This window comes from Pipistrellus hanaki (genome assembly GCF_964339955.1).
Source record: "Pipistrellus hanaki genome assembly, chromosome: 12".
NCBI lineage: Eukaryota > Metazoa > Chordata > Mammalia > Chiroptera > Vespertilionidae > Pipistrellus > Pipistrellus hanaki.
In genome coordinates this window covers 16,691,825-16,705,113 of record NC_140514.1, presented here as the reverse complement: position 1 = coordinate 16,705,113, position 13,289 = coordinate 16,691,825, and the positions used below count along the sequence as shown (strand labels likewise).

The 13,289-nt window shown below is 45.1% G+C and overlaps 1 protein-coding gene across 3 annotated transcripts in view; it reads left to right on the top strand.

The window, feature by feature from the left end:
- The first annotated feature begins 6,725 nt into the window (after positions 1-6,725).
- Positions 6,726-13,289, top strand: part of ATL2 (atlastin GTPase 2) — a 41,465-nt gene continuing 34,901 nt past the window's right edge. For all 3 annotated transcript variants that reach the window (XM_084901448.1, XM_084901449.1, XM_084901447.1), the window contains exon 1: positions 6,726-6,882. In XM_084901448.1, the coding sequence (XP_084757574.1) occupies positions 6,765-6,882 (118 nt within the window). In that variant the 5' untranslated portion in view covers positions 6,726-6,764. The remainder of the gene's footprint in view (positions 6,883-13,289) is intronic.

The following is a 13,289-nucleotide window of genomic DNA, read 5'->3' as shown; positions in this document are numbered from 1 at the left end:
CCAGAATGCCTTAAAATGCAGTCATTTCATCATGTCTTATGACATCTCACTTCCTTGGATGGAGATCAAGACAAGCTTGAAATACAGTTCAAACAAAGGGGAAGCTCGAAAGATAAATATTTGCTGGGCGGATCTGGTGGCAGTGGCATTACCCACCGATATCTCAGACTCTGAGCAAAGAACCGTTGTGGGAAATAAAAAGAAGGGACATACCTTCTAAACATTTATTTTTGAAGACAGACCCCCAAGAATATTGAGGGAGGGGAGAAATGGCGAGGGGCTGGGGGAAGTGTTTGAGATGAGGTGCAGATTTAATCGTCAAAATACAATGATGGAACTACCCTGTTTCCCCAAAAATAAGACAGTGTCTTATATTAATTTTTGCTCTCAAAGATGCGCTAGGCCTTATTTTCAGGGGATGTCTTATTTTTCCATGAAGAAGAATACGGTACACATTTATTGTTAAATGAAAACAAAGGAAATTTATTACCTGTATACGGTATGGTAGTACGGTAGTTGTCAACACAAACCAGACAAACTGTGAATCCTACAGTATCAAGAATTTAATCTTTTATTCAAGGACAATCATGTCGTCATCTTCTGGAACATCATCATAACAATCCAATTCCTGAATTTCCTGGTGAATTTCTTGTGACCCCATTTCTTTCAGAATCAGTGGACCAAATCGTTCATGTTTAGCCTAGGGTAGGGGTGTCGAACTCAATCAGAGAAGGGGCCAAAATCTAAAATTCAGCCTAAATTGCGGGCCGAATGGTTTACTGAACAGTCATAAACTGACAATGTCATAAACTGACAGCGGAGTGCAGTGATGACAGCGCGGTGCGGGCCACATTGCAAGGCCTGGCGGGCTGGATTTGGCCCGCGGGCCTTGTGTTTGACACATGTGGCCTAGGGGGACCTTATTTTCGGGGGGGGGGGGGAGATGCCTTATATTTCACTCAGAAGGAAACCTGTAAGTAGGTTTTATTTTCAGAGGATGTCTTATTTTCGGGGAAACACGGTACGCTCGAGGCAGTGAATCCACGGATTACACAGGTTACCACGAGGATGATTAATTCCAAGGGCATTGTCAAGGTGGCGTGTTTTGCCTGTCCACCAGCCACTCAGTTTTGGGGAGTTTGGAATTCAGCTTGGGTGTGAGAAAGAAAAGATTTGGCTGCTCTCCAGGTCCAAATAAACTACCTTGATTGTAATTAAGGCCAGTGAGATGTTGTCTTAATCTTCAAAGAGATACACAGTTCCTCCTGGGAAACACGGATTTCCCACTGACTTCAAAGCCATTCCCGGGGCAGGGCAGTGATGGGGGGACGTGGGGTGTGTCCAGATAGGCTGTCTGGGGTGGATATCATTCACGGCTGTTTCTCAGAGATGAAAGCACACAGCAGTGTTGGCTGCGAGCGACAAGCCCAGTTTCTGTTTCCTGGTGGCTACCCTCACGTCTTCCTGGTTATTTTTGAAACGGTGCTATAGACGATGCTAGAGTTCCCAAAGAGTTCCTGCCAGCGTTCCTTTGTATTCTGACCTTAAGTTAAAACCCAGGCTCTACCTACATGTTGAAACACCCTCAAATGAATCCATTTCACAAATTTGGATTTCTGTTGCTCCCACTACAAAACTATTCTAGTGACTGCAGGATAGATACCTGTGAATTCCATAGAAGTCATTCCCATGGAGTCTTGTCATAGTGCTCATGGTGACCTTGACCTGGACGTCAGTGGAGTTCACCTCCACTCCAGCTCTCTGGAACAAACCTGTGGATGCCCCGTAATCTATGTAAATGGTTGTTATGATTATACTAGAGGCCCGGTGCACGATAATATTCGTGTCCCTCAGCCCGGCCTGCATCCTCTCACAATCTGGGACCCCTTGGGGAAGGCAGGGATCAGGTCTAAACTGGCCATTGGACATCTCTCTCGCAACCGGGGACCACTGGCTCTTAACCGCTCACCTGCCTGCTTGCCTAACCGGGGACCACTGGCTCCTAACTACTTGCCTGACTGCCTGATCACCCCTAACTGCCTTTGTCCATTCAGAAGGACATGTGGAATGACATCTGGAAGGTCGTTCGGCTGCCTGGTCTAATAAACATATTACACTTTTATTATTATAGATGATTACAGAGTTTTTCAGTGCCTAGCCTCAAGACCAGCATGTTTCCCAGAGATACATGGTTGAAAACATGGACTCTGGCAGCAGACAGAATTGCATTTAAATCTCAGCTTCTTAATTTACTAGTCACGTGGCCTTACCAAATTATTTAACCTTTAAAAAATTATATATATATTTGTACTTATTTTTTAGAGAGGAAGGGAGAGGGAGAGAGAAAGAGAAACATGGACATGAAGAGTGGAACATGATGTGAGAGTGGAACATTGATTGGCTGCCTCCAGCACAGCCCCACCCCCTGGGGAGTGAGCCCACAATCTGGGCTTGTGCCATGCCTGCGAATCAAACCAACAACACCGCGTCCTCTCTTATTTGCAGTGCGCTTTCGACAGTTTTAGTTACCTGGAGTCAAAGATGGGCTGAAAGTGTTAAATAAAAAAATTCTGGAAATAAACAATTGATGTTTTAATTTGCATGCCCTTCTGAAGATTGTGATGAAATCTCATGCGATCCTACTAGTCACTTAGTAGTGGCTTAGGACTAGGTCACCAACTTGACTGTCGAGGTACCACTGTTCTTGTGTGCAAGTAACCCTTACTTTACTTAACAATGGCTTGAGTGCTATTCATATAACTTTTGTTACAGTACATTGGTATAACTGTTCTATTTTGTTGTTGTTGTTGTTTATATCTTACTGTGCCCATTTTATAAGTTAAACTTTATCAAGGGTTTGGGTATGTATACTATTAGGAAAAAAAAACCTGGTAAATATTGGGTTCGTGACTGTCCACAGTTTCAAGCATCTGCTGGGGATCTTGGAATGGACCCCTCCTGTGGGTCAGGGAGGGATACTGTAGCAGAAAGGACACCAGTGAGGACACCAATTGGCCAGCTCTCTGGGGAGAAGGTGTCCCTGATGGGGTGCATTTAGTGCAAAATTGATTACTAATTCTCACTGGGAGTTTATTCTTTGTCAGCAAAAATACCCATCTTTGCATCTTTCTCTCATGCCCCAGACAATACCTTGCATAAAGCAGACTGTGGGCAATAAATAGATGCCACGTGGGGAAATTATGAGAGGAAATCCATCGTCAAGCAAGATTTATTATGGCTTGGGGCTTAGGCCGTCCCACAGGCATTGAACCAGGATGCAGGGCGTTAGAGAGTCCAGCAGGAGCTCCAAATCCCTTTCCGTGAAAACAGAAAGCAGGTGGATTTTGAAGCAGCCCTACAAAATACATGTAGAATGGCCGGTCCCCTGCCATTCTACATGTCGACGACACCAATGCTTTTCTAGACATCATGTGGGATGAAGGCTGTTAGTTTTAGATTTGTGAGAAAACCTGGACAAAAAAGACAGTGATTTGGACACCTGTCTACCTGTCCTTACTAGAGAAAAGGGATTTCTTTTTAAAAAAATATATCTTTATTAATTTCAGAGGAGAAGGGAGAGGGAGAGAGAGATATAGAAACATCAGTGATGAGAGAGAACCACTGATCAGCTGCCTCCTTCATGAGTGAGGATCGAGCCCTCAACCAGGACATATGCTCTGACCAGGATTTGCACCGTGACCTCCTGCTTGGTAGGTCGATGCTCAACCACGGAGATACCCCGGCTGGGCGAGGAAAGGAATTTCTTAAATGTTTTCCTTTTATCTTATAGAGTTCTGTATTTTCCAAGTTTGTATGAAGGGCTTTTGCAGTAATTGACTGTCATCACATTGGTGTGGTGGAGGGACAGGGCACATCCTGCATGCCCATGTGTTTAGGTGAAAGGCGGGGGTGGGGGGTGTGTGGGGGGGAGAGGATGCAGACGGAAAGGTAGATGCTGATTTGAACAAGGTCAAATCCCCTGGACAGCTTCTGAAACTGCCTTGGAGTCAGTATATTATATTCAGCTCCCAAGGCATCAGACCTCAGTCAGTATTCTCCCCAGCAGCACCCGGTTCCCAGGGGCTGTGTCTGCGTGTGTTCCCGGGGTTTCCTTTCTTCCTTAAATTGCAGGAAGCCACTTTGTAACTAGATGTTTGGAGAAATGAATGACGCATGGGAGCAGTCATTAGCTGTATCTGTTATGAGTTGAATGTGCAGAAATGCTAGCTTCTTCATTCCTTGGATAGAAATAAACCTGAAAGAAAGAAAGAAAGAAAGAAAGAAAGAAAGAAAGAAAGAAAGAAAGAAAGAAAGAAAGAAAGAAAGAAATCTTAGGTGTACCAATTCCCAGAGTTTCCCAGCAAAATTACATTTCAGTGGACCACTAATGATGCCCCCTTTATTAGTCAGCTCTGGCTTCCATAATAGAATACCACAGATGGAATGGCTTTACCGATAGACATTTTCTGTCCTGGCTGGGTTGCTCAGTTTGTTAGAGGGTAGTCCCCATACACCGAGGTTGCAGGTTTGATCCCCTGGCAGGACACATGCAAGAAGCAACCAATAAATGCACAAATGAGTGAAATGGTATGTTGATGTCCCCTTCCCTCTTCCCACCATTATCTATACTAATGAAAGGGTAATATACTAATTAGACCGGTCGTCTTCCAGATGACCTTCCGGACATCCTTCCTCACAAAGCAGTGCCTGGGAGAAGCCGCCTGTGGTCCAGGCTCCTGGGGCCGGCCCGGGTGAAGCTGGCCCAGGTCCCAGGTGCCTGAGACTGGCCAGAGGGAGGGAAGCTTGGGTCTGGGTGTGGGGGCTGAGGCAGAGGAAGTTAGGTACAATCAGGCAGGCAGGCAGGTGAGCGGTTAGGAGCCAGTGGTCCCGGGTTGCAAAGCAGATATCTGGCAGTTGGACATGCCCTGAAGGGGGTCCCGGATTGGAGTGGGTGCAGGCCAGGCTGAGGAACCCCCCCTCCCCATGCATGAATTCGTGCACTGGGCCTCTGGTATGTATATATTTTCTCACATTTCTGGAGGTAAGAAGTCCAAGCTGAAAGTGCCTCAGGGTTGGTTTCTAGTGAGGCTATCTTCCTGGCTTACAAGTGGCCATCTCAGTGTGCTTGCAAATGGCCTTTATTTGTGCATGGAGAGAGAGAGAGAGAGAGAGAGAGAGAGAGAGAGAGAGAGAAAATCTTATTTTTTCAATTACTGTTTGTATTCAATATTACTTTGTATTAGTTTCAGGTCTACAGCATAGTGTTTAGATAATGATATGTTTTACAAAGTGTTCCCTCTGATCTTTCCAGTACCCATCTGGCACCATACATAGTTGTTACAATATTTTTGAAGAGGTTTCCTATGCTATACTTTATATCCTCATGACTATTTTGTAACTACCAATTTGTACTTCTTAATCCTTTTCATCCAGTCTCCCCCACCCCCATCCCCTCTAGCAACCATCAGAGAAAAGGAATTTGTAATGCAACTGCAGATGTGGCAAAAACCCAAAAGAACAGGGACCATGTATCACAGAAGTCTCCACACACAGGCTATTTTAAAAATTGTTCATTTATTGATTGATGAGAGAGAGAGAGAGAGAAACATTGGTTTGTTGATCCACTTATTTATGCATTCATTGGTTGATTCTTGCATGTGTCCTGACCAGGGATCAAACCCACAACCTTGGCTTATTGGGAGGGTGCTCCAACTGACTGAGCTACCCGGCCAGGGTCCACAGGTTATTTTAAAAAGTGACCTGAACTTTTACAGGACGTCATTGGATCCCTTACAAGAAAGTTCATCACTAGGATCTGCTAAAATTCATTTTCTGGTGGGAGAGCTTTCTGGTTTGCCCCTTCTTATGCACACGTAAGAAGATAGGGAAGGGTTTTATAAATGGAGCTATTGCAAATGAACCATAGGCTGGTGTGTGGAGGGGAAGCAACATCAGGGACTCTGTGTGTGTGTGTGTGTGTGTGTGTGTGTGTGTGTGTGTGTGTGTGAATCAAAAGGGAAAGCAGGTCGCAAGCAATAGCTGGGGTGGGGTGGCAGGCAGGGAGGAAGGGAATAGCTGTGAAGGAGGAAGGGGTGATAAAAGGGGAGAAGGAAAGGAGTGGAGGGGGGAAGCAACCTCACGTGCAGGGTTCCAGTCAAAGGATAGGGAGGAAAGCTGTCAAGAGTATGGGTTTATGGCTGAAACCGGTTTGGCTCAAAGGATAGAGCATAGGCCTGCGGACTGAAAAGTCCCAGGTTCGATTCCGGTCAAGGGCATGTACCTTGGTTGCGGGCACATCCCCAGTAGGGGGTGTGCAAGAGGCAGCTGATGGATGATATTCTCTCTCATCGATATTTCTAACTCTCTATCCCTCTCTGTAAAAAATCAATAAAATATATTAAGAGAGATTAAGAGAGAGAGAATTGGGGAGGAGGGACCTGGTCCCAAGGAGATTCCTCCTGGGTTTATCCCGGCCAAGGGCAAAGGGTGTGTACACAGATCTCTGGACTGTGGGGGGGAGGAGGGTTGAGACCGCGCGCCCAATGCATCCCAGAAGGGAAAGGCCAGGCAAACCTAGCGCCCGGCCAGCGGGGCGGGGGGCGGAGCCAGGGCGCTGGGGGGCGTGGCCCGGAGGGCGTGGGAAGGAGAAGGAGGCGGGCCGAGGGCGGCGCTAGGACCCGCCGGCGGCCGCCGGCTCCCGGGAGGTGGATAAAGCGGCGGCGCCGTTTGACGTCAGCGGGGAGTTAATTTTAAATCGGTACAAGATGGCGGAGGGGGACGAGGTGGCGCGGAGGCAGCAGCCGCCCCTGGGGCTGCGGCGCCGGCGGCGGACCAGCGACCCCGGCACCGAGGTCAACCACGTCTCGTCCACGACCTCGCTAGGTACGGGCGGCGGGAGGGGGCCGCGGGGGGCGGGCGCGGGCCGCTGGGGCGCGCGGGCTCCGGCTGCTGCAGGCGGCGGGGTCGTGGCCGCGGCCGCTCGCTCGGCTCTCCTCCGGGCGCCGCGCCGGGCGGCCGGGCTGTGGGGCCTACGCCCGCCGCGCGCGGCCTTGAAGGGGCGCCCGGCGGCCGCAGCTGTCGGTGCTCGGGAGGCGGCCCGGCCCCCTGCCCGCCCTCCGCGTGGCCGCCGCCGCCGCCGCGTCCGCCCCGACCCGAGGGGGCGGCCTTGAGCCGGGGCTGAGGACCGGGGCGCGGGGAGGGCGGCGGCGGGCTGGGTCCCCGGGTCCCCGGAGAGGTCGGGACGCCGCGGCAGGGCGACCTGTCACCGCGGGCTCTCGCTGCCGTGTCCCTAGGGCGGCGGGTGACCGGGCGGGATGGGCCCCGCGGAGGAGGCGCGCGGGGAGCGGACACCTCGCGCGCCGCCAGGTCGGGGGGACCCTCCGGGCGCCTTCCCGGGGGCCGCGCAGCCCGCGGGGCCAGGCTGGCTGTGCCCGGCGGTTCCCGGCGCCCGCGGCCCCGCTGGACCCCTCCGCGCGGGGGCGCGTGGCCAGGGTGCGAGTCCGGACTTAAGTTGTCAAACTGGGGTCCGAGGCAGGGGCTCAGGCCGCCCCCCCCCCCCGACTGAGCGTGTCTGGCGGCTCGAAGTCCCGGGTTTTTGCTGAATTGGGGTTCCCACTCCGGCCGACCCCTCGCTCCCGGGTTTTTGCTGAATTGGGGTTCCCACTCGGGCCGGGAGCGCGAGGAACACCCCTGGTCCCCCCAGATGTGTGCGTCGGCCGTCTCGCCGACGGCACCCCTATTTTTAGGAATTTATAGCCTTGATCTTTCCCTGCGGTGTGGATTGCACACAGGGAATTCTGTCTGGGAATTTTGATGGTAACTTAAAAGGCATGAAGTTTGCAAAGGCTTTTATATAGAAATCATAAAAGCTTCCAGTTAGGTCGGTTCGGCCATGGCACAGGTGAAAAGTTGGGTTAAGGATACTAGATAGGAATTGGGCGGTTTTCAGAGTTCTCTCTTTCCAAAAATCTGATCTGAGATCCCGTGAGATGAAATGGAAGGCATTTTGATAAGATAGTGGCCAGGAAGGCACACTGGGATAGAAAAGTTTGTGTGAAATAACACTTCTTCATTCACCGGTGGCCCGGGGACGGGTCAGAGGTGATGTCAGATGGCAGAGATTTGGTAAGGGGAGAAAAGAACAGGAAGTAAAGGTTGATTTATTACTACCTGCCAACCAAAGCACATGGCAGAACTGTTTACGCAGGAAAAAAAAATAAATAAAAAAGGGATGTTTTGTCCTAGATCTCTTCTGGTTGGAATTCTCAAGTAATTGGCTTGGAATGCAGATGGATTGGTTAATTTAGCTCTTTTGGACCCTAGGGTGTGTGTGTGTGTGTGTGTGTGTGTGTCTATATGGCTGTCTTTCCGTGTACCCGTCTAATCAGAAGCACAAGTTTTTGGCTCCGCTGTGGCCAAGAACATCGTTTTTTATGCTGTGGTACACTGAGAAGAAATGGGATTTCTAAAACTGGACAGACCAGGCTCACCATTTATTCAGTCAGTGCTCAGTCTGCTCCTCGCAGATTTTAGTCTTTTTCTTCTCTCCTCCTTCTAGTTAGTCTTCACTTGATAGTCATTCCTAGCAAAGGAATGCCTAAAACAGTCCCTCTCCCTGCTAACTTGCTCTGAGTCACCTATTACTACATTAGAAACCAAATACCGTGTTAAGATTTGTGTTTGAAGGGAGAGCAAACAGGCTGTGATGAGGAGGGACTCTTCTATTTTTGACTGGAGAAACTCTTTGTCTCCCTCTGCTTTCTGGATGAGTAAAGGTGAAGTACCAAGTTGGGGTGAGTCAGGTGCAACTCCAGTAGTTACGTCTTAGGTGCTTCGTGTGACTTTTAAGAGAAATGCTTCCTCTTTTTTAGGAAATGTAGGATCTTTATAAAGCATTAACACTCATATTTTAATGGCTTTATAGGATGATTGGAATATGTAGATGTTTAGTCAAGTTTTGAAATCCTTTGAAATTATTTTTTGGGGGAAGGAAGAGCTGTCTTAGAGTAATTTATTATAAGGAATGAGTGTAAAATGAGATTATTCTGGTCTTAAGTAGAGTGCACCTATTTTGGAATTCCTTTTTCGTTAGCTACTGTTTTATAACTTTAGGATGAAGTTTTTGAATATTCATAAGTGAAAATAATTGATTGAAATTGTTAGAATTTTTCCAAAATTGTGATTTTTTCCCATATGTCTGATAGTAAGCAGCTGCCTGGAAGACTGTCATCTAGTTTGATCCTGTAGTTCAAGACATGGTTTTATTATTTTTATTTTTTAAACATTTTTATTGATTTCAGAGAGGAAGGGAGAGGGAGAGAGAGATAGAAACATCAATGATGAGAGAGAATCATCGATTGGCTGCTTCCTGCACGCCCCACACTGGGAATCAAGTCAGAAAACTGGACATATGCCCTGTCTGGGAATTGAAACGTGACCTTCTGGTTCATAGGTAGACAGTCAATCATTGAGCCAGGCCTTCGGGGCAAAATATGTTTTAAAAATTTCAACACTTAGTAGCAATATACATCAAAAAAATTGTTTGTGCCCCAGTGGAAGACCTGCTTGACATACAATTGTAAGCAAAGCCATTTAACAGGCAGGCGCTCAATTGTAAGAGCCAGAAATGTAAGGGATGGGAATAAAAGTTAACCTTTTGTAATGGCAGTTTACAGCTTTACCAAAGGGGTTTTCTCTGGGATGGGCGCTGAGAAACGCCCCCCCCCCCCCCCCCCCGCCCCCTTTCTTTTTAAAAGTGTAACAGTACTGTAGTCTGTAGCCATTTTGGAATTTCAAAGTTCAGGTGTGTTTACTTTCTTGGACATTATATAACTTAAGGAAGATAGTTGGGAATATAGAGTAATTGAACATGATTCCCCAATGATTTCAGTACTCATGTAAGTTTCTTCCTATCCCTTACTCTCAGCACCCATAATCCAGAAGACCATTGAGGACTTTCTCCAATAGCGTTAAAAATGGCTAGCAGGAACAAAAAACAAAAACCGAAAAAACAAACCAACCTGAAAGTATGATGGCAATAGGATACTTGTTACAGTACTTTACGAGGTACTTTAAACATCTGGCTTTGATTTTATTTTCTTTCAAAATCTTTCTGTGAGGGAATAGAGTTTGGCTATTAGAGGGAATGATTGTAACTCGTCACAGAAACTCCTCAGAGGCGCTCTCAGAAAGCAGGAGGCATTTCTTCATCGAAAATTGTCACATAATTAGAGACGAGTGGGTAAAACTTTGAAGTCAGATATACTAATGAGAAGACAGGGTTAAAAAGTAATGGGTGGCTAGGTGGCTCAGTGGTTGGAGCGTCAGCCGGAACACCAAAAGGTTGCAGATTCAATTTCCGGTCGCGGCACATCCTAGGTTGCAGGTTCAAACTGATTGATGTTTCTCATTTCTCACATCAGTGTTTCTCTCTCAATATCAATAAAAACATATTCTTGGGTGGGGATTAGAGAAAAAAAAGTAAAAGGGCAAGTCACTAAGTGAAGTGGGAAATAAAAAATGTTTTCTTTTTAATCCTCATCTGAGTATATGTTTATTGACTTGAGGAAGGGAAGGAGGAAGGGAGGGAGGGAGGGTGGGAAGGAGAGAGGGAAGAAGAGTGGGAGGAAGGCAGGGAGGGTGGAAGAGAGGGTGGGAAACAAACAAACATCAATCAGACAGAATTTGCCGGAATCGGGAATCAAACCCTTAACTTATGTAGGTACCCTGACGGAATTGAACCCATGACCTTTCAGTTTACAGGACAATGCTCCAACCAACGGAACCACACTGGCCAGGGCAGGAGTGAGAAGTTTTAAAGTAGAAAGGGTAACGGTAGACATTGTAGGAAGAAGTGGAAGTAATTAAATATTATAGAACAGTTTTGCTTGTGCACATTGAGAAGCATAAGTCTTCATAAGTGCAGAGCCAAGAGAACTATTGTATTTTAAAAACGACTTTTCCAGTTATTACTAATCACAACTGTGTGTGTGTGAGTGTACACATATTTGCTGAACGTGAGTAGAAATGTGTGTTTACAGGTAGCCACCCTCAGTACCCACTCTGGAGCAAATGGCTGTACGGTGGTGGATTTTATGGGCAGATGTCTTTGAAACAACTGTTAATTCATGGAAGACTAGTGTATTCACCCTGTTTTTACACAAGGAGATAGTTTGTACTTCTCACTGACTTCTGGGTCAGTAGAATCCAGGGGATTCCCTTGCTAACATGCCAGCTTAACAGAATTTATTTATATAATTTGTATTTCTGTGGTTGGCATCAAAATAGCCAGTAACTCAATTAACTTGGTGAAGAATGTAACTGATGAAAGTTGCTTGTCTAGATCTCTAATACATTCATCTTCTTATTGCATAATACTTATAGATTGTGGGGGTTATGTTTCTTTAACCATAAAGAAGAGAGATGGTGTATGGAAAAAGGAGGAGGAATCAAAACCTGAGTGACTTCACTTCAGCTCTCTGATCCTTGAAGCCTATGACATATGGTAGTGACAAAATCCCCTGTCAGGGCTGCTAAGGGAAACAAATGAGACGACAGTTTTGTAAATTTGTGCTTAAGGCACAGATATGTAAGGAAATGCCAGTTTGAATACTTGTGCTATTATTTGTATGTGTTTATTTGCAATCAGAAAGTCTCTTGTAATTGTTTTTCTGTAATGTGGACAGAGGTTTAGTTTGGACAAGGGTGGTAGGTAAATTATTAACTTTATGTGTAAAATGGTGATAATGTGTTCAGGATGAGGGTATTATGAGTGTTAAATGTGATAAAAGTGCTTAACCCAAAGGAAAACATTGTATTGATGGTAGTTAATACTATAATTTGTGGTTATCTAAGATGAGACTTTGAACGAAAAATTAATTTGTAAAATAGGTGACTTGAAAGGCCTTTGTTTAGTTTCTTATAAGATAAAAGTAAACATCCATACTTCTGCTATTTTAATAAACTTGCATTTTAGAGAATCACTTAATATGGCAAAATAGTCTTCTGAAATTGCTTTTTTCAATTACAAGACTCAATATGAATTCATTTTTTAGTTAAGGTCATGACAGTTTCCAAGTAGAGTGCATTTTAAACAGTAAACATGCAAAATCTAACTATGGTCTTTGTGCATAAGAATGACTAAAAATGATTGACTTAATACCATACTAATTATTATCATATATAAGGAATAGCCGATGAATGCATAGATAAGTGGAATAAACAAGTCAATGTTTTTCTCCCCCCTTCCCTTCTCTCTCTCTGTTTCTCAAATCAATAAAAAAAATTTTCCCCTTTATATAATAATTTATAGTAGAGTCACGAGTAGTGATTAGAACATAGTTATTTTAACCAATGACTTACTTTTGAGCTTTTGAGTTCTATAAACTTCCTGTGACCTTCAGAATGGAGGCTTGGATTACTCAGTAATAACATTTTCCACCTCCTACAAGGTTGATATCAACTGATTAGTCTTTAAACATTTTTTTATTATTAAATAGATAATAACTTATGAAGGTACTTTGAACTTTAAAGCCTTCCTTAAATTCTTTAAAGGGGGTGAAATTGGCACACATAAGCTGTTTTTTCTGTATTTGAATGAGAGGATTTATGAGATATGAAAAGTTTGATTAAGTTCACTTGTATTAGAATGAAGGGTGATTTTTTTTTGAATAGGAGAGAAATTTTGGCTGGAAATGAACATTGTTCTTAGATTTTAAAAAAAGACAGTTATTAATCAGATCTTCAGAAATTGCTGTTTTCTTTTCATCAGCACTTTAATTTTAAAATAAGTATGTCAATATGGACTGGCTACGTGGAGTTTTTGTTCAGAATTGAGAGGCTTTTTACGTATTCCAAGAAAATGACTGTGCACTTGGATATTGTTTTCAAAAAATTCTAAATTTAGGCTAGAAGGTCAAGGGAAGGTCAACAGTTGTAGCTGGTGCCAAATGTCTTACAACTGGGTGTTAAGACGGAGTTTTAAAAAATATTTTATTTTTTATTGGTGAGATTATTACAGATGTCTCACCCTCCTCCACCTCTCCTCCTTTGCCCACCTCTATCCAGACTTTCTCCTTCCCCTCCCTCTGGCTTAAGATAGAAATTCACTGCCTTTAAGTTATAGCTAAACTTGTGATTGATGGAACAGGGTTTGTGACCGACCACAGCCCTTTACCTAAAGGAGTGATATGATAATTCACACCTTGTTGTAAAAGTTTTATTTTTTTTTAAATTGAAAAGCAATAATTTTTGTAGACACTTGGAAAACACAAAATAAAAAGGAAGAAAGT